Source organism: Ovis canadensis, chromosome 10 (genome assembly GCF_042477335.2).
Source record: "Ovis canadensis isolate MfBH-ARS-UI-01 breed Bighorn chromosome 10, ARS-UI_OviCan_v2, whole genome shotgun sequence".
NCBI classification, from domain to species: Eukaryota; Metazoa; Chordata; class Mammalia; order Artiodactyla; family Bovidae; genus Ovis; species Ovis canadensis.
Genome location: NC_091254.1, coordinates 89,240,853 through 89,262,607, shown reverse-complemented (window position 1 = coordinate 89,262,607; position 21,755 = coordinate 89,240,853). Strand labels below are relative to the sequence as shown.

Sequence of the window (21,755 nt, the reverse complement as noted above, 5' to 3'; positions counted from 1 at the left end):
TGGCCCTTTTCCTGTCTTTCTTCACCAGTCTCCACTCTCAGCCTTTATCCTCTGATGGTTTCTTTCTTCGCTCCTCCTAAAAGCTACGTGTAGAAGGCAGGCACTGGGCCAGCTATCTGTGTTTGAAGCAGGAGCTTTCTGCCTTGCTCTTAACTTAGGTAGCAGGTGGATGGCTCTCCTCTGGCCCCTTTCCCCTGGAGTCAGGGGCTCTGTTGGGGACAGTACCCTGTGCAGTTGCTGAAAACCTCACCCCGGTCAGGTCTCCAGGAGTTGTTTCATTGAGCAACTTAAGGGTATCTACATGTGTCAACTCTTTCCAGTCCTAGAGACTGCAGAAGACATGTTATTTTTCTCTGCTGCTGCTGCTGCCAAGTCGCTTCAGTCGTGTCCGACTCTGCGTGACCCCATAGATGGCAGCCCACCAGGCTCTGCCGTCCCTGGGATTCTCCAGGCAAGAACACTGGAGTGGGTTGCCATTTCCTTCTCCAATGCATGAAAGTGAAAAGTGAAAGTGAAGTCACTCAGTTGTGTCCGACTCTTCACGACCCCATGGACTGCAGCCTACCAAGCTCCTCCGTCCATGGGATTTTCCAGGCAAGAGTACTGGAGTGGGGTGCCATTGCCTTCTCCGATTCTTCCCTGAGATTTCCTTTATTTCTAATTCTTCCCTGAGAGGTAGGATTTGAAACATTGCCATCCTCCTATGAGCTTTCCTGATTCACATGCACCATCCGTCTTTTAAAGGAGAGGTTGATTTATAAACTTTTATAAACACACTGCACCGCGGTCGAGCGTTGGTGAGCACTGACCCTTCGCAAGGCAGCCTGGGGAAGGAAGAGTTCTGAGTGATGAGAGACTGTGTTCTCATCCCTTTTGTTGGCTACTGGGTGGCTGTTAGCATCGGGCTATGAGCTCAACTCCTGATCCTCGGTTCTGGGGCTCAGTCGAATGGAGTGATGTTTCCACGCCTACCTCTTCGTGGTGTTAAAGGATAGCCTGAGGCATATTAAACATTTCAAGAGTTGGTTTGAGCAAAAATAGATTCGAATTGAGCAATACCCAATTCCCAGAGGTTGGGAGTGCTCTGATGGTAGGAGCTGGGGAGAGACTTCTGTAAAGAAAAGTGCAGAAGTAAAGAAAGGAGCTATCGACTGGCTCCAGCACAGAGCCTAGTTGGCTGTTTGTGCTGGGTTGTCCTTAGTGTTTTGATTTCATAACCTTGAGGCATTTATAGGCTTACATTTCCGTTTGCTTACATAGGCAGCCACCTATGGCATTAGAAGCACCTTGGACTGATGGCCTCTGGGTTTAATTAATTTAACAGTGGATTAAGTGTGATCACCTGTGTGAAAACACCTTGAAAGTTAACAGCGGCCCACAGAAGCAAGGTAGTCCTAATACCTACAACGTTACATTAAATACTGCCAAGATACCTCCAGGGGAAAACTATAATTAACCTCATTAACAAAAGCATTAGTTGGTGTGCTAAATAGCAAAAGTGATTTATGACTATGTTGATAGTTTTCATTTATGGAAGATTTAAGAAGTCCAAGTTCAGTCAGACGGTGAGAGCTGTCATTAAATGCACTTAAGATGTAAACGTATTGTCTGTATCGGTCCATAGGCAGGACACATATCACTTATTTGAATGTGGACAATTAACATCCATTTTGCCAACAAGCACCTGTAGACTGATTACTATACACAGCATAACAAACTGAAATAAAGGAGGAAATGATTTAAGTTGAATTAACATACTTTGGAGAACACTTTCATTTTCTATGACAGTTCTTACTTGAAAATAACTACCCACTCCAGTACTCTGGCCTGAAGAATTCCATGGGCTGTATAGTCTATGGGGTTACAAAGAGTTGGACACAACTGAGTGACTTTAACTTTCACATTTTTTGGGGCCTCTTTTAAATGTAAAAACAGTTTAACATTACAAGTATTTTGAAAGAAGAAATTACCTACACTTTACACAAGACAGCTTTACTCTTTTTGATTGTATATATTTTTAATCTCCATCCATAAACATGTACTTTTATAATAATTGTGCACTTATTTGGGCACTGTTTTTTTTTCTCAGAATATTTTGTAGAGTCTACTTAAATCAAGTAATTGACATTAAAGATGAGCATTTTATACTTCTACTAGAGTAAGGTGACTGCCTCAGTAAGAAATTGAGAACGTCCATGGTGTAACACAGTAGATGCTTTAGTTCTTGTTCACAGGCTGTTTCAGTGCCTGTTGTAAGCAGGCAGTCTTCTGCTGGGTGATACAGGATCCAGACTCCTTCCATCTTGGGGTTGCGCCCTCCCTTCAACCTCCTGAGTCCACTGCTGGGTCCACTGTGTGCTGCTGGCAGCGGGGCATAGGGAGGGAGCAGGGGAGAGAGGCTGTCTCTCAGATCCGGAGGCTGGGAAGTGCAAGATCAAGGCATGGGCAGATTCAGTGTTTGCCTAGGGTCCGCTTCGGTTCATGGATGCTCTCTTCTTGCTGTGTCCTCACATGGCGGAATGGACAGGAGAGCTTCTGGAGGTCTCTCTTATAAGGACACTAATCCCATTCATGAGGGTTCCACCCTCATTACCTGATCACCTCCCCAAAGCCCGATTTTGAAATCCCATTGTTTTTCAGGATTAGGTTACAACACATGGGTTTTCAGGACACAGTCAGTCAGTCTATAGCAGAGGCTTTTTATGAGCCAGGCTTGGCAGCCGGCCACATCCCTTCCACTCACATGCCGTTGGTCACAAGACAGTCATGCGACCACACCCAACTATGGGGAGGCTGGGAAATGTAGTCCAGCTCTATTTGGAAGGAAAGGATACAGATTTGAGGAACACAGGGCAGTCTGTCACAATTTCTAATCTAGTTGCCTTATACCAGATATCTTTAGTATTTTTCCTATATATGAACTGACATTTTACTATATAGAGCATTTGTTGAAACTGTATATATCAGATGTTTTTATAAATAGTTTCAGAAATAATATTGCAGTAAAGGACTTATTGATATAATGAATTATTTCTGATAACTGTGTGTGTGTGTACATGCATGCATATGTATCTCTTTAGCACTTGGCATACTGTGCTATAATTAGTTGAATATGTATCTTTACTGTTGAGTTAGCCTAGTTAGTGCCTTGTATGTGGAAAGTGATCACTAAACACTGTGACAATGACTAGAACTAGATGAGATTTTTTACTGACTTTGGAAATGGCTAGAAAAGGCATATTCTTTCCAGCTCATTGCCTCATTCTTCTGATTAGTGCATGCTAGGAATGGCCACCACTATCCGCTGGGGCTCACCCACAAGCCCTGGTTTAAGTACTTTTTCCCCCTTACTGGCCTGGTTTTAGTCCTGCTCACATTTCTCTATATTTCGGTGTTATATATGTAAGTAGGTAGGTAGATCAGATTAGACAGGGCTATTTTGAGACTCAGAAGAGTTTCACAGAGTTTTATATAAAATTTTGAGCTCCGTGGATGTTTTAAGCCCAGGACCAAGAAGAGATGGTCATGGCTGGAGCCACTGGCCGTTGTTGCCAGATCATGGCTGGAACCCCAAGCAGGGTGGCTCTGGGAAAGCTTAAGGCTTAGAAGGGGACTGACCTAGCCAGGGGTGACCCAAGATGACTGGAAGTTCCACCAGACCCCATAGCCTCCTTTGTACTTAAATAACCAAACAAGCAGAGGACCAGGAAGTGTATTCTGTTCTTTTGAAAACAGCTTGTTTCTCTTGCTTTTGATTCTTCCTAACAGCAGAGCTGCCACACTCTCATTGTAGAGAAGTTGGAGAATGCAAAAACATGTAGAGTAGGATGGATAAGGGGCCTATGCTTCAGGCTTCCTGGGTGGCTCAGTGGTGAAGAATCTGCCTACCAATGCAGGAGATGTGGCTTTAATCCCTGAGTTGGGAAGGTCCCCTGGAGAAGGAAATGACTACCTACTTCAGCCAGTTTATTCTTGCCTGGGAAATTCCATGGGCAGAGGAGCCTGGTGGGCTACAGTTAGGGGTCACAAAGAGTCGGACATGACTGAGCGCTCACGCACGCATGCATGCAGGATGTATAAAGTTCTTCAGTCTTGAGAAGTCGCGTTTATCTGTAGGTGTTTCAATTGCTTATCTCTTCACCTTCCAGGCCAAGCCAAAGCTGATTGAGCCGCTAGACTACGAAAATGTCATTGTCCAGAAGAAGACACAGATCCTGAACGACTGTCTACGGGAGATGCTGCTCTTCCCGTATGATGACTTTCAGGTGAGGGTAAATAGCATCGGCAGTCAAGCTTTACAGATAGTTCTTTTCTGTCTCTTGGTTTATTGTTGGGTTAGTTCATTTAAGGAATTAAAAAATGAAAAGAAGAGATGCTATTTAAGAGAGAAAAGTTATTGCCATTATCTTGTTCCAAGCATTCCCTCATGACTTGATTTTTTATTGGTATTTTTTTACATATGTATGTGTGTGTGTGTGTACACACAGAGATATGAATATATGTTACGTGTGTGCATATATGTGAATATGTGCGTATTCATATGCATAAAACACACATACATATATAACACAAATGTTTTCTCAAGCATTTATCTTTTATCTTGAATAGAAGTGGTACCAGTTCAGCCGCTCAGTTGTGTTTGACTTTTGAGACCCCATGGACTGCAGCACCCCAGACTTCCCTGTCCATAGTCTGGGCTAATTCTGTAGACGCAAGTGCCTCCTACATCTTAGGGAATTTGTTTGAAGAGGATTTTAGGGGTTTTGCCCAGTGCCTTGGAGTCTTAAGGATGGGATTGGCTCAGAAGTGGTAGAAGGTTTTGTCAGGTGTTATTTTAAGCTGTCACTTTGGGAGACTGCCTGGAGAGAGGCCCTGAACTGCACATGGGCTCCCTGAGAAGAGTTTGGGGCTCCTGACATCCAGGAATGTCCTAACGTGTACCTCACTGATACAGTGACAGGTGCTGTTTCTGGGAACTCAGTAGCTGCCAGCAGAGGACTCAGCATAGCTTTTGTTATGAGCGGCTCTTTAGATGGCTGCTTGAAGCCTTTCAGATTATCTCCTGTGCTCAGTGACCCACAACAGCTTCCAGGCCAGTGAGGAGTGATGGAACCCCAGTCACGTTAGATGCTTGGCAGCCTGGAGTCACATCCATTCATTGGAGACTCCAGTTACTGCCCTTGCTCTCCTGGGATTTAACCTTGGAGCTTCCTTCTTCTCTACCTGATGCCGTTATCATCCAAGACTTGTCTGTCCTGAATTAGACTATTGCCCCCCGCCCCCACCTCTGCCTTTTTTTTGAAGCTTCCTTGATTCTTTGTTGTTTAATTTTAAAAACTAATATATGCTTGTAACAAACAAATAAGCATGCCCTATTGAAACACTTGACATTAAAAAGCCTCCCCTCCACCTTCTTTTTAATCCCACTCCCCAGAATATCAGTTGCTATATATACAGTTTACTATGTATTCAATTGTCTTTGGAAACTTCCATGTTAATAACAATCATCAAATCATATTCTTTGAAGTTTTTTATCCCTCACCAAATCTTCTAGTTTACAACAAAGGTGAGAATTTTCACAAATATTCACTTGTTCAAACTTGTGAGAGATACTTGTGGAGAAAATGATGATTCTTCAGTTCTTTTCTGAAAAATTCGGAATGCCACAGAAATGAAATTGGGCATTAGTGGGATGTTCCACTGATAAATGGTTTCAAATCATGGCCTAAAATACAGTGCCCTTGAAAACTTCATTACAAGAATAGGTTACCCAACTAAAAGATGAATAAATGGAAACCTCGGAATGAAGTCTTTTTTGACAACAGATTTGTTTACATGAGGAGTTAAATTAGATGATTATAAATTAGACTCCATGTTGACATATTTTTCCTGTACTGTGCTCTAAGGAAGCTAAAGGTTATCTCAAGTTTCTCTGAGCATGAAGTATTAGTATCTGTTCTTCTTAGTATCAGTTAGAGTAACAAAGTTATTTCTAGTTTTGCAGCCTAGAATGAAAAATTTTATTTAAAAACTGGAGATCCAATTGCTTCAGAAGCAAACCAACCCCAGAAATAAGATACACTTAAATTTCATTTTTTATTTCACCAACAAAGAATCTGAATGTTTAAGCAGTTGTAGAAACAGGTGGTTAAAACTTTGAGAAAAACTCCTTTTTTCCTTTCACCTGTAACAACTTTTCTTGGGATACCAGACATAAATATTCTAGGAACAGCAAAGAACCCATTGACATTTTGCTAGCCAAGATTGAATGAAGAGTGTTAAGTTCTGTTTAGGGGAAGCTTTTTCAAAGATTAAGGAGCTTGAATTTCAGCTTTGATCCCCATCACAGTAATTGCAATGGGCCACATGGAAGTTTAGATGCTGTTGTTTTTTTCCTAGGAGTCCTCCTGTATCCTAGTCTGGGAAGGCGATGTGCTTTCTTGCTAAATTGTCTCAATGCTTTTATAACTATGTAGTTAGTTGATCCAGTGAAATGTCTTAGTGATGTCGTGGGTTTCTTCTGTCTGTCCCTGCATTTTTAGGCAGAATTATTATTGTATTATCAGAGGCAGAGGGAATAAATTAGACAGGGGCAAGTATTTTACTTCATGTGAAATCAAGGTAGCAAGTTGGTTAGGAAATGGGTCAACTAGTGAGCAAAACGCATAGTGGGGTTGAGTTGTAATCCTACACTTTCCAGTTAAACAGTATTAGTTATTGCATTATTATATATTATGTTATTATATATTATAATATATATTATTACATATTATTAATAAGATAATAGAATTTGGTGAGAAATTCTGTCAAATATATTCAGAATGATAATTTACTAAACTGTGTATGGCAATGATGCATTTATACAGGTCACGTGTAGACCTCTGTTGGTATTGGTTAGCCCCTAAAGATGTCTGAGAACGAACCTGGTGGAGAGAAGGTTTGTTGTTGGATCTACTTGTCTAAGGTGGGAGAAGAGTGTTTAAAACAAAAGATCCTGAGAGACAGGAAGTCAATGTGAATTTCAAAAAGACAGTTCTCAGCTGTCAGAATATTTATGAAGTTTTATCTGCCAAGATTAGGGCAGGAATGCCGAAGCTCAGACAGCCCTCTCTAGCTGACTGCACTTGTGTTTTCAGAATCAGACTCTGGTGCTTTGGGGTCTTTCTGCTCTGTGTCTGCCCTGGCATCCTGGTTCTCCTCCCCAGCAATATCTTCTCTTCGTTCCCAACCTTCTAGAATGTTTTCACCTATGAGGCCACTTCAGATTCCATGTCTTCTGAAGCTGTTCAACTGAACTGAACTGAAGTCAGTCAGTCGTGTCCAACTCTTTGCGACCCCATAGACTGGGGCCTACCAGGTTCCTCTGTCCATGGGATTTTCTAGGCAATTGTGCTGGAGTGGATTGCCATTTCCTTCTCCAGGGGATCTTCCCAACCCAGGGCTCGAACCCGGGTCTCCCACATTGTAGACAGACGCTTTACCATCTGAGCCACCAGGGAAGTCAAGTCCACAGTAATTTTTTCCGTCTTCTCTTTTTCTTCTAATACTTACTGTCTGCGCTGTGTATCTGAACACCTAAGTGCATTGTCTAGAGCTTTTCAGTAATGGCTTCTCATGCTTTCTGTCTTCAAGAGTCTCCACCCAGACTGTGGCCTTGAGGAAGGCTCAGGTACTCTGTTGGTGCCTCTTTGACCTCCAGACATTACACTTTGGTGTCGGACATAAACTAATGAGGCATAAAGTTTGTAAGAAAGATATGAAAAGAGTAGGTCATATTCTACTTCTGAGGATATACCCAAAAGAATTGACAGCAGAGACTCAAAGAATTACTTGTACATCCCACATTCCTAGCAGGATTATTCATAGTAGCCAAAAGGCAGAAAAAAGCCCAAGAGTCTATCAATGGGAGAATGGATGAACAAATTGCATGCATACGCACAATGGAATATTATTCGTCCTTAAAAAGGAAGGAAATTCCGACACATGCTACAACATGAATGAACTTTGAGGCATTATGCTAATTGAAATGAGTCAAAAAGGAACAAATATTGTATGATTCCACTTATACGAGATACCTGGGATAGTCAGTTTATCAAGACAGAAAGTGAAATGGTGGTTGCCAGGAGATAAAGGGAGGTAATTGTTTAATGGGTACAGTGTTTCGATTCCACAAGATGGAAAGAGCCCTGTGCAAGATGGAGGATGTTCTTAATGCTACTGAATTGTACTCTTAAAAATGGTTGAGATGTAAATTTTTTGTTACGAATATTATGCCACAGTAGGAAAAAAAAAAAAAAGAGCAGGTTGTTATGAGAGTTCTGTGCCATACAGATCTGAAATTGTTGTCTTCTAGAAGCTGTATGAGCAGTCAGGGCAAAGCATGACTCTCTGATGCTCATTCAGTTGACGTTGCAGGGTGTATCGTCAATGTCAGATCTCTTCCACAAAAAAATTTAAAAGGGAAGATGGGAAAATTATTAATAATTGGAAGCTCTAGAAATGTTCACTTTTGGAAATGTTTAGTTACAGGAGAATCCTAGAGTGTTCTCAGCATTGTATCAAAAAAATGTGGTTAATTCATTTTCCTTTAAATAACATCCTGATCTTTATTTTTCCTCTGTTTCTTTTCCTCTTTGGCTTTCATGAGACTGATAAAGATCTACAAACCACTGACCTAAAAAGGAAACCAGGCCCCGCTACTTACAAAGGGCCTGGACGTCCCTCATCTCATTTCCCATCTGTCCTTTTGAAAAGAACTTTTTTTTATTCATGGTGTTTTGTCCTCACTTTTTATTACATGCTGCCAAAAAATAATTTCAATACTTTATTTTGGGCTTTTTATTGCAAAGTGCTCTTTTGACAAAATTCCTCAAAATTTTTATCAGTCTGCATTCAGTGGTCAATGATGTCCATTTCTGTGAGCATTGTGGTTTCTGGGATATTAGTTCATGTCAAGGATTGAACCTACCTGAAAAATCTGGATAAATAATGTTTCTAAATTGACACTGGCCAGACCCTCAGGAGATAAGAATTTTAATTCTATGTCAAATAATCCCTTTAATGAAAAATGGTGACAGGTCTTTTTTATCTTTTTTTTTTATCATCAACTATGTCTTAAAAAGAAGAGCTTATTATTTTGAACAGCACTGATCAGCTGAGTTGAAGAATGTATTTCTTTAGCATATAGTTTATAGCTATACTGATTGTGCAAAGGGCTCAGACAGGGTTCTTGCTTTTGAATTGCTCAAAACTTAGGAAAGGAGCTACTGAATTAACCTTAATAGTGACAAGGAGAATGTGACTAGTATCATGACAAATCGAATCCCATGGAAATTTATTTTTGGAAGTTTAAGATAGTGGGACGTCCAGGTGCTGAGTCCTTTGTGCTTGTGTGCCTGCTAAGTCGCTTCTGTCATGTCTGACGCTTTGCAGCCTTATAGATTGTAGTCCACCAGGCTCCTCTGTCCATGGGGTTCTCCAGGCAAGGATACTGGAGTGGGTTGCCATGCCCTTCTCCAGGGGCTCTTCCTAACCCAGGGATCAAACCTACATCTCTTATGTCTCCTGCATTGGCAGGCAGGTTCTTTACCACTAGTGCCACCTGGGACACCCTTAGTGGTTGGAAATGCAGAAGTCCAGCTGAAGAGCCAAGCCAGGGTTACTGATCTGGGCTCACCCACAGAAACATGAGACAGCAGTCAGAGGGGCCGAGCGCTTGAGGGTGCCCTCAAGGGACTGGATCTCAGGGAGCACCTTCACCTATGAGGAAGGGAGGTGAGTGAGAATCAGACAGAAAGTGGGAGGAGGACCAGGAAAGTGAGGGGCCCTGGAAGGCATCGAGAGGCCTTTGAAGAAGGCAGGCAGAAAGAGCCGGTGGCCCCGCAGTCCTGCCGCTGAGGTGGGAGAGTGGTCCTCGGTGCTGATAACCAGGGCATTCTTGTCTTTGTGGTTGTTGTTCGCTCACGCAGTTGTGTCTGACTCTTTGAGGCCCCATGGACTGCTGCACGCCAGGCTTCCCTGTCCTTCAGCATCTCCCAGAGCTTGCTCAAACTCTTGTCCATTGAGTCGGTGATGTCATCCAACCATCTCACCCTCTGTCGTCCCCTTCTCCTCCTGCCTTCAGTCTTTCCCAGCATCAGAGTCTTTTCTAATGAGTCAGCTCTTTGCATCAGGTGGCTGAAGTATTTATTAGAGCTTTGGCTTCAGCATCAGTCCTTCTAATGAATAGGCATGTCGTTCCAATGAATAAGCATCCTAGGCATTGTTGCCTAGGATGGTCTTTTCCTGCCAGGGCTGAAGAATTGACTGAGCAGAGCACAGAGGTCAGCGTTGAATGGTAGCGGAGAGAAGGAATCCTCATGACTCAGAGCAGTAACGGGAGGTTTTGATCAGGACTGGGGAAATGAGAGAACAAGCTAGGAAGGGAAGCCCAGGAGTGAGGAAGAGGCCGAAGAGTTATGGGAGGATGTATTTGGAAGTAACGGCTCTTTAGAGGAATCTGTGGGGATGGAATGAAGGGTCTTTACAGGAAGAGTTCAGGAAGGAGAGAGAGTTCTGTTTCTGAAAGGGAGCAGAGGATTGGGTGTTAGAGAAATTGAGAGGCGCATTGGGCTGAGGGAGGGAATGTCAGGCTGGCCTGGTGAAGAACAGCCCGGGGGAGGGTTCGGAAAGGCAGGGGATGGGGAGGGCGTGGCAGCAGGTCAGCCCCCCACTGCTGTCACCGTGGCCGCAGCCCTCATCCTTTCTTACCTTGGTTAATCTGATCAGGTCTTCCAGGTCCTGTCCTTGCCCCTTTCCTGTCTGTCCTAACAGCATAGCCAGGATGATCTTTTAAAAAGTAAGTGATCGGCAGGTCCAATCACCTCACGCCTGTGATCAGAGGCCCTCAGTGAAGTCCTACTGTGGCTTACTGTGTTCTTATCAATCACTGCCTCTGGCCCACTGTCTGCTGCAGCCCCACTGCCCTCCCTGGGGCTCCTCTGGGAGCCTCCTGCCCCAGGGTCTCTTCTCGGGCTGTTCCCTCTGCCCAGTGCGCTCTTCACCCAGCTCTCCCCCACCTCCCGGCAGGCCTCCTTCCAACCCTTGCTCCCTGGTGGAGCCCTCGCCCGCTGCCAGGCCCTCCACCCGCTTCTGGGCCTTCTGGCTGTACCCAGCATGGTCCAGCTGGTGTGCCACCCAGGTGGGTGCTCCGGCCCTCCTCACTGCCCCCGGCGCCCCTCTGGGTCCCGTGCTCTGTCCCGGCAGAGAAGGCCCATCCCTCAGCAGAGCAGGGCCGGTGCTGCGCTCCCATGAGCGGCCCTCGGGGGCGTGGTGATGTGTGCTCTGCGTCCTGTTAGGGAGCTGCGGCAATTGCACAGAAGGTGGGGTGATGCTGGCCCAGCAGTTGGGCAGCCCTGGGAGCTGCGGCACCTCCTGCAGAAACCCTTAGAGAAAACATCTGTCAGGTTGATCTCTGTGTTTACCTAGCACTTCAGACGTCTTCATTTTTCCTCAAGACAGCTTGGTGAGGCAGTAGCTTTTTTTTTTTCCCCCACCACGCAGGCAATGTATGGCATGATTTTTGTTAGAAACACTATGCTGTGCTTAGGAAAACTTGTTATCAAGCAGGGAGTTGAGATTACCTACCTAAATAACTAGATGAAATAAAACATACACACACACACTCACAATATTACCTGCATAAGTGAGTCTAACATCTGATTTTCTCAGGTGGAATGAGAGGTATTGGATGGATCTGGAAGTCCGTCACCGAAGCAGTGTCTTCCCCATATCAGGCCACAGTTTCTTTCCTTCCTCCTTCCCTCTTCCCTGGTGGCTCAGCTGGTAAAGAATCCACCTGCAATGCAGGAGACCTGGGTTCGATCCCTGGGTTAGGAAGATCCCCTGGAGAAGGGAAAGACTACCCACTCCAATGTTCTGGCCTGGAGAATTCCATGGACTGTATAGTCCACGGGGTTGCAAAAAGTCAGACATGACTGAGCGGCTTTCCCTTTCCTTCTCTCCCTCTCATCCTCTCTCTTTCTTTCTCAAATCATCTTTGCTTTTTAAAAATAATAGGGTTTTTTAGCTCACATTTTAAATAGGTCTGAGAGAATGATGACACTTCCACAGTGAGTGGAACTGGGTAAGCACAGACCATACGAGTAACCAATGAAGAGTAGAATGATACTTCTATCTGTGTGATTAACGTACATGTCTTAGGTTATTAAACACAGCTAACAGGCATTGATAGGGGAAGATTTGAAGCAAGATGAAATCTTTGGACAGTGCAAGCAGGTGGAGGGTTATTTATATTGTATCTCTACTATTCATTGAAAATCATTCTTTATTATAGTTATTTTAAGTATAAGACTTTTTTATTCTCTCCCCAAATAGAAAATAAAATCTCCATGAGAGTGGCAAACTATAGTCACTGGGTTTTTATTATAAATCATAGGGGTTTTTTTTGATTCACCTTTGCATTTGCTATGTTCCTATGACAGTGTTTTTATCCATGGTAGGCACTTAATATGTCTTGAATAAATGGATGGATTTGGAATCTCAACACTAGCTGCCTTGGAGGTCGTAAAAACCTAGCTCAAGGCGGTGGATGAGGGAGACAGAAGTGGGGGGAAAACATGTCCGCACGCAACAACAAAACCCCCAAGTCCTTGAAGAAAATGAAAACCGAGCTTTGGGCCTCAGAATTATCAGATGCCATTTAACATATTACTGGACACACGCATGGGGCTTCCCTGCTGGCTCAGTGGTAAAGAATCCACATACCAATGCAGGAGACATGAGTTTGATCCCTGGGTCAGGAAGATCCCCTGGAGGAGGGCATGGCAACCCACTCCAGTATTCATGCCTGGAGAATCCCGTGGACAGAGGAGCCTGGTGGGCTACAGTCCTTGGGGTCGCAAAGAGTCGGACACAACTTGTTGACTAAACAACAGGAGGCACACACTCTGTGGTTCCTGCACCCTGAACAGTCCTGCTGTGTCCACCCCTCTGCCTGGCCGAGCCCAGGTCCTGCTGAGTGTCCTGCCTGGGCCTGAGTGGCCTCGTATCAGCAGCGCCTGGAGTATGGGCCTGAAGCCCCTGAGGACGAGTTCAGGGAGCTCCACAAAGTCCCCTGATGGCAGGAGACCTCTAGTCAGGGCTTCCCCGCCTGCTCAGCATTTTATCCGGAAAGCGTAACCTCCGCTCCACTGTGTTTAAGATGGACTCTGCCTGGCACGCCAGGCGTAGAAGTGCTGCCCCAACAGGACCACTGTGATGACGGTGCTCACAGAGGGGTCTGTGTGAGGCTCCCCTTCACGCATGAGTGAGACCTTACGGAGTCACTCACTGAGTGCATGGAGGAGTGTGCCTTCCTAAGGCAAGTCCTGAAGGAGCCTTATTGGGATATTGGAATTATGTAAATAGTGGGCATGTTTTAATTGGACGCATATTCACTATTTGGGCTTCCCTGGTGGCTCAGTGGCATAGAGTCCACCTGCCAAGCAGGAAACGTGGGTTTGATCCCTTTGATCTCAAAGACTCGGACTTAACTGAGCAACTAAACAACAACATATTCACTATTCACTATACTAGGTGTTTGCACAAAGGTAGGGTCTTTTAAACAACTAAAATTGTGTTCTAAAGAAGACACAGACAACTAGAAAATAAAAGAACTTACTCTTGCCCACTCCTTCCTCAAGGCTTTGTTACTGAATGGAATGCTAGGTGCTCTAGGCACCAGGGTGGGCTTCCCTTGTGGCTCAGCTGGTAAAGAATCTCCCTGCAATGTGGAAGACCTGGGATTGATCCCTAGGTTGGGAAGATCCGCTGGAGAAGGGAACAGCTACTCACTGCAGTATTCTGGCCTGGAGAATTCCAGTTGGACACAACTGAGCGACTTCCACTTTCACATTTCACTTCACTAGGCACCAAGGTAGGGGTAAGACCTGAGATAAAGTCATCTGGTTCTAGATTTAGCCCCAGTCTGTCTGTTAGTAATTTGGGTATTTTGGTAAGCGAGAAACCATCCTAAAATTCGCTTTTCTTAACCTGTAATTCAGAGGGTACATTTGCCCTAAAATCTGGGTTCTCATTGGATGTATGAGAATCCATAGAGGTAGCACTGTTCACGGAATCTCTCTGTACACCCTGACCAGTGTCCTCCAGGCGGCACAGAGGGGGTTGAGTGACCTAGGTGCTTATCAGAGCGTGCTTCCTCCCCGCTAGTAGCATCGTTTTGTTTTTGAGGGTGGGCAGTTTTTAGTTGCAAAGTCATACGATGTGGAGAGCAGGCTTAGCCCCTTATTCATGGGGAAGCTGGCCCTGCCACTCGTTCCTGAGTGGCTACCTGGCTGCTCCTGGTCTTCTGGGCACCCTCTGTCTCTCCATCCTCATCTAGGCAGTGATACTTAAGAAGTGATTAAAAACCAGCCTCTTTGCTTAATACCAACCCCCCATCTCTCTAAAAACTGAACTTAATTGACAAGTCCAGTCACTAAGTATTCTGGACACTTAACTTAGTTAGAATTTACTGCCCTTGAATAAGCTGTTATGTCATGTATAATCTGAGCGGGTGGGTTGCAAGGTAGCGGAATGGAATTTTTATGACTCTCAAAGGTCTGCTGACATTTCTAAGTGTACATATATGACGCTTTAGGAAACAGAACATTATGCAGTGACAGAGCTCCTTGATGTCTCACCAGTTGCTAAGACAGTGTCTCCTTTGGAACCTCAAGTGATCTTTCTTTTTTAAAAAAAATTCTTTATTTTCGGCCGCGCGGGGTCATCGTTGCCCTGCACGGTCTTTCTCTAATTGTGGTGAGCGGGGGCTACTCCTGTTGCAGAGCACGGGCTTCAGGAGTCACAGCTCTAGGAGCACAGGCTCAGCAGTCGCGGCACGCGGGCTTCGTTGCTCCGGGCACGTGGGCTCTTCCCAGACCAGCAATTGAACCCGTGCAGATTCTTATCCACTGTATCACCAAGGGAGTCCACCTCAAGTGATCTTCAACTAAACAAGGCAGCCTTTGTTTAAAAGTCCCGATGACCCATTCACCCAGACGTTTATGTTATTAAAGGTGTTGGAGAAGCGAAGATGACCAGCATAGTCTGCGGTGCTTGAGTCTGCTAGGCGATACAGCAAGGGTTTTTGAGTCATTTCAGCAGAATCGCTTGCTGTGTGCTGCAGGAGGCGGGAGTGAGCCACTCCACCAGCCAGGCAGAGGGGGCCAGTGCCTTAGGGAGTGAGAAGTAGCTTGTCTGCTGGAGGTTGGAAGAAGGGCAGGAGGAGAGTCCAGGAAAGTCAGTACCACTGGTCATCAAAGGTCTTAGGTCACACCGAGCAGTCTGAAGTTTATTCTGATAGCAGTGAGGGGGTCACTGAAAGAATTTAAGCTGAGACAATGATGCTATGGATGAGAGTTTTAGAAAGATGACTGACATCTGTGCAGAGGGGTGGCGGAGGGAAGGCAGGCCTACCCATCAGGGAGGGTGCACACTGAGGGTTACACAGTTCAGTTCAGTTTAGTTCATTCGCTCAGTCGTGTCTGACTCTTTGCAACCCCATGAATCGCAGCATGCCAGGCCTCCCTGTCCATCACCAACTCCCGGAGTCCCCCCAGACTCGCGTCCATCGAGTCAGTGATGCCATTCAGCCATTTCATCCTCTGTCGTCCCCTTCTTCTCCTGCCCCCCATCCCTCCCAGCATCAAAGTCTTTTCCAATGAGTCAACTCTTCGCATGAGGTGGCCAAAGTACTGGAGTTTCAGCTTTAGCATTATTCCTTCCAAAGAAATCCCAGGGCTGATCTCCTTCAGAATGGACTGGTTGGATCTCCTTGCAGTCCAAGGGACTCTCAAGAGTCTTCTCCAACACCACAGTTCAAAAGCATCAATTCTTCGGTGCTCAGCCTTCTTCACAGTCCAACTCGCACATCCATACATGACCTCAGGAAAAACCATAGCCTTGACTAGATGGACCTTAGTCGGCAAAGTAATGTCTCTGCTTTTGAATATACTATCTAGGTTGGTCATAACTTTTCTTCCAAGGAGTAAGTGTCTTTTAATATCCTGGCTGCAGTCACCATCTGCAGTGATTCTGGAACCCCCAAAAATAAAGTCTGACACTGTTTCCACTGTTTCCCCATCTATTTCCCATGAAGTGATGGGACCAGATGCCATGGTCTTTGTTTTCTGAATGTTGAGCTTTAAGCCAACTTTTTCACTCTCCTCTTTTACTTTCATCAAGAGGCTTTTTAGCTCCTCTTCACTTTCTGCCATAAGGGTGGTGTCATCTGCATATCTGAGGTTATTGATATTTCTCCCTGCAGTCTTGATTCCAGCTTGTGTTTCTTCCAGTCCAGCGTTTCTTATGATGTACTCTGCATAGAAGTTAAATAAGCAGGGTGACAATATACGGCCTTGACATACTCCTTTTCCTATTTGGAACCAGTTTGTTGTTACACAAGAGCCCCCTAAATTGTGTGTTGTCATGGCAATGGACAAGGAAAGTCCTTGAAGCCACAAGGTGACACTGTGAGGGAACAGAGACCATTAAAAGATAGAAGCTAGGGGACCATGCAGGGGCTGGTAAAGAGGAGCTGTCAGAGGCAGAGAGATGTCCACTTCTCTGTCCATATCAGGCTTGTCCTTGTGATGTTTTAATTCATTTCTTGGGCGTTTTGTTGTTGTTTGTTTGTTTGTTTTTTATGTGGGTCATTTTAAAAGCCTTTATTGGATCTGTTATAATACTGCTTCTGTTTTTTGTTTTGGTTTTTTGGCTGTGAGGCATGTGGAATCTTAGTTCCCCGACCAGGGATTGAACCCACATCCCTTGGCCTGGAAGGTGGAGTCTAACCAGGGAAGTCCTGGGAATTTGTCTTTTTTGTTTGTTTGTTTAAATCCCTTTAGAAACCTAAATGGAAATCTTTCTCCGGACTCTTGTCTGGTCCCAATGCTTTGTTTGTTTCCTTGATTATTAGTGAATTAAACACTGAAAATCCTCAGGAAACTGCCTCCCTGGAAATGGACTTGTCTGATCTTCATGGAACACTGTGGGTCAGTGGCCAAGCCATGATCTCCCCAGTGAGATGTGGGGAACGCCCTGGGTGAATTTCAGTTTCCAGCCTAGCTTGGGACTGAATCCTCTCGAAAGCGAGTCATCTGCTCTGAAACAAATGCCTCTGCCCAGATATCTGGAAAGGTTCCATTACTGCTGTGCCCAGTAAGTGGCAGCGAAGTCCCTAGCCTCATCCAAAGGGAGGTCTAACACCGTGCTGGATTTGCAACGTTTTAGTGCACTAACAGACGGATTCAAGGGGGCATTTCCAGCAGATTTGCAGGGACCCAGAGATGAAAGGAAGTAGGTATTGGGCGCTGTCTCTCTAGCAGGGGATAGTTGAAAATCCATTTGGCCCAGCTGACCACAATAGAAATTCAACCCAGGGCTTAACTCTTTAGCGAGGGAGAGAGGCTGGGCCCCAGCGAAGCCCGCCTGGGAACTCAGCCCTCCTGGGCTTTTGTTTCTCACACACCCACTTGCCTCCCTTCACAGAGCCCTGGCCTCTCCCACCCCCACTCCAAGGTGCCTTGCTCCTGGTAGACCAGAGTACTCGTTCTCTGGCAAATGCATATGAAGGGCTAGCTCTGCTAAGAAAATGAAAACAAACTTAATAATAAACACAAGTACAGGTGCTTCCCAGGTGGCTAGTGGTAAAGAACATGCCTGCTGATGCAGGGGATGTAAAAGACATGAGTTCAGTCCCTGGGTCAGAAAGATCCCCTGGAGGAGGAAATGGCAACCCACTCCAGTATTCTTGCCTGGAGAATCCCATGGACAGAGGGGCCTGGTGGGCTACAATCCACGGGGTCGCAAAGAGTCAATTGGACATGACTTAGTGACTTATCTCACACACACAGACACACAGTTGCTTCATCTGGGATTACAGACAGGAGAGGTTGCCTGCTGAAATAGTCCACATCTTAGCCTGGGGGTGGGTTGGAGCTGACAGTTCTTGAGGCCTGGTGAGCTGGACTGTCCAGCAGGTGGTCAGAGTGGGCCTGGGGCCCTCTGCTCTGACTTTAGGCCGTCCCCAGGCCCCAAGATCCATCTTAAAGACAGTGGGAGCCTAGGTATTCCCTTCTGTCTCTCTGCCCTGCAGCCATACCTGCTGACTGGTTGCCAGGGAGGACCCTCTGCACCTCTTCTAACTGTCTCGTCTGGTGCACTAGGGCCCCGCCTTCCTTTGAGGCTGTTCTGCTCAGGACACCCGAGGAGCCGGCTCTGAGCCCCACACTCCCTCCTGGGCTGCCAGTGGTGTTTGTTTTTCTCTCTCAGGGCGGACACTCCCAGCCCTGTGCTCCTTTGAACCAAGAGATGGGGAGAGTCTGTGGATCTGCACAGCTGGCTCGGGTTCCAGCCCACCCACTTCTCTGGGATCTTGTCTCCAGCTCATTGTTCCTGTGTCCCAGGGGGAGGGTGGGTCTTTTGTTTCAGTGTCTTAATTGAAGTCCTATAAAATAATGATATTTTAAACACCCAAGAGATATGCCTACTTCCCACCAGGAATGAAGAGGGTTGTTTAATGCCCATTGTAAAACGATTAATAAAAAAATCTGACGTGCTATGAATTGAGAGGATTAGAAAAATAAAGAAATGATGATACAAAAGAACATCTTTGTTAATACTAACAGCCTGTATTTAAGTCAACACAGTGAATCTCCCCTCCTTGTAATACAATTCCTTTCATAAAAACACATTAAAACTATTCCTTTAAGAAAATAAGTGGGATAATCAAAAGATATTCATCTTGTTTATGGACATTTTTTAAGTTTTTAGTTTCTCAAAGAGCAATTCGTCATGCTCAGATAATAAATCATTTGTGGAGAGAGAGACTTAGAATTCCATGGAACTGTGGAGTTTTTAAACCACAAAGGAAACCTGGAGATCCTAGAAAACCTTGGATGTGGAAGGTTAAAACTTTCCTCCAAGACCATACAGCTAATTAGAGGCAGAGCTCAGATGAGACCTCAGGTTTCCTGGCCCTCAAGTCCAACCTCTTTCCAAGATCACTTCTCAAATTCTTCCATAGGAAGTTTAATTAAATTATGCGCCTCACATTGCTTGCGGTTTGAAACATGAGTGCCTTGGTATCCCGGCTTCAGTGGGGTCAGAGTAGCATGTTAGACCGCACTGGTGGAGGAAAGACGGAGCCCTAGCCAGGTTGGGGGCAGGAAATTCATTAGTAAGAGGGATTCCAAGTTGAAGCTAAAGAAACAGGGCCGTGGCAGGCCATCAGGGGAGAGCAGTGAGTGGTAGGAAGAGGAGTGGAAGATGCCAGGAAGCCTGGGCTGGGGCCCAGGGGGGGAGACATGGTACCCTTCAGGGGCCCTGCTTCCTTGGGCTAAGCATCCCACTTTCCATATGTGGCTCATAGCTATTCAAGTGACCCGTTTTTGGAGGGAATCGTTTCAGCCAAGAGAAAAAAGAAGTTTATAAAATAAAAAAGTCTCTATTTGAAATTTGGCCTTCCAAACTAGATGTGGCTGTAGTCGTAAAATGTAACCTTCCTATTGGGGTCTGGGGGTACCTCTGCATTTTATCATTTCACTCCATTAAAAAAAAGTTCAGGGACTTCCCTGTTGGTCCAGAGGTTAAGACTTAACCCTCCAACACAGGCAGTGTGAGTTCGATCCCTGGTCAAGGAGCTAAGGAACCTACATGTCTTATGGCCCCAAAACTGACACATAAAAAGCAGTATTGTAAAGGTTTCAATAAAGACTTAAGAAAATACTGCTTTAAAAAAATCTAATAAAGCCAATAAAGGCTCTCAGGTGTTCATGCATCACTATGTAAGTCCTTTGGAAGAGAACTTCACCTTTTCCTCCTCCTTTTGCAGTCCTAGTTAAGTTTCCTTTTTAATTAATCTTAAAATTTTGTGAAAGGTCTCATAAGATTCATGCCCATGCTTGGCCAAGGTGATTAAGGATTTCTGTGCGTCAAGCACTGCCCAGACTTAACCTAAGTAACAGTATCAACTGGAAATGATTTAATCTATTATAGTAGCTGGAAGAAGGCTTTTATTTTTAAGTTGTATTTCGTGCTCTTAGATTTATATCCCAAAGGTTGTCTGAAATGCTATGTTTAGGTTCAATTTCCAGATCTTATCACACTTCATAGTGTGTAATTTTTTTTCTCCCTACCCCTTGCTCAAAAAAGACTTGTAGCTTTTTCAGTAGAAAAAGGGGCCACCTGTGGCTTTCCAGGTGGTGCTAGTGATAAAGAACCACCCCTGCCAACGCAAGAGACATAAGAGACATGAGTTCGATCCTTGGGTGGGGAAGATCCCCTGAAGGAGGAAATGGCAACCCACTCTGGTATTCTTGCCTGGAGAACCCCATGGACGGAGGAGCCTGGCGGGCTACAGTCCATGGAGTCACAAAAGAGTCGGACGTGACCTAAGCAACTTAGCACACAGGCACCCCTTGTACATTGACTTTTTAGTAGAGTGGAAATGATTTATTTCCAAACAAAGGAATGGGACTAACGCTCTTTAAATGTCCACCTTGGTGTTGATTTATATAAAGTGGCTGCAGACCTGTTTTTTAGCAGGAATATGATTTTAATGAGTGGGAAAGAATACCACAGCAATGAAAAAGAGATCTAAGCTCATTTCTGAGATGAATTTTAGTCTTCATGAGTAGAAATCAGATACTGATTTGGAATCTGTTAGTCAGATAAATGAAACTACAGAAATTTAATGTGAATCGATTTGACATGCAATAGACTATTACCTGAATGTGACTTTTAATACATAAAATATATGGAGAAATTAAAATAGAACATTCACTTACTTATGCGACAGTCTTCCCTTGTCAATTCCCATAATGGACCAGAGGACTTTTTGAAATAATAGGGAGGAAAGCTGCAAGTAATGGATGATTATTGGTAGGCTCCTATTTCTATCTCCATTGACTGTTTTATCCATTCATTTCTTGAAACATTTACTGAGTACTTAGCAGATAGAAAGATATGTCTTCTGCCCTCAAAGGAACCCAGAGTCTGGATGGAAGGGGAAAAAAGGACATGTGTCTGCAGAAGGGTTTTGGATAATGGAGTGAGAGATTGACGAGCTATCAGAGCTCAATTGACGAGCTATTGACCACCCCCAAGGTGTGGTTTATAAGGTCACCAAGGTCTGGGTTCAGATCTCGACTTTCAAAGCCTGGAGACTGGGTTTCGGCTGGTATGACCAGAGTTGTTTGGGCTCAGTTAGCTTGTAGCAGCTAACTCTGTGAGAGAACAAACCAGAATACCATTTGATACTGTGCACTGAGAACTAGTAGGCTTCCCTAGTAGCTCAGCTGGTAAAGAATCTGCCTGCACTGCTGGAGACCTGGGTTCGATCCCTAGGTTGGAAGATCCCCTGGAGAAGGGAACAGCTACCCACTCCAGTATTCTGGCCTGGAGAATTCGGTGGACTATATATAGTCCATGGGGTTGAAAAGAGTGACTGAGAGTCATCTTCTTGGCGTTCTCTTATCCTCCCTGTTGGATTTAGACTCTGCTACCCTTTCCGCTCATTCCAGCCTGTGATTTTGTGTTCTTCTTTCCTACACCTTTCTGGTATGGTGGGTGGTTAGAAACACATGGTTGATTGGTTTAATTATGCCCAATGCTCTCCTATCTGCTAAAGGTCAAGTCTGTCTCTAATGATTAAAGTTTCTTTCTTTTGAGAATGAGAGCATAATGTCACTTTGATCCACAATAATAACTTTTTT

The 21,755-nt window shown here is 44.9% G+C and overlaps 1 protein-coding gene across 9 annotated transcripts in view; it reads left to right on the top strand.

Annotated features, from left to right (window-relative positions):
- Nucleotides 1-21,755, top strand: part of DOCK9 (dedicator of cytokinesis 9) — a 288,392-nt gene that overhangs the window by 130,224 nt on the left and 136,413 nt on the right. For all 9 annotated transcript variants that reach the window (XM_069601936.1, XM_069601934.1, XM_069601930.1 and 6 more), the window contains exon 2: nucleotides 4,149-4,265. In XM_069601936.1, coding sequence (XP_069458037.1) covers nucleotides 4,149-4,265 — 117 coding nt within the window. The remainder of the gene's footprint in view (nucleotides 1-4,148; nucleotides 4,266-21,755) is intronic.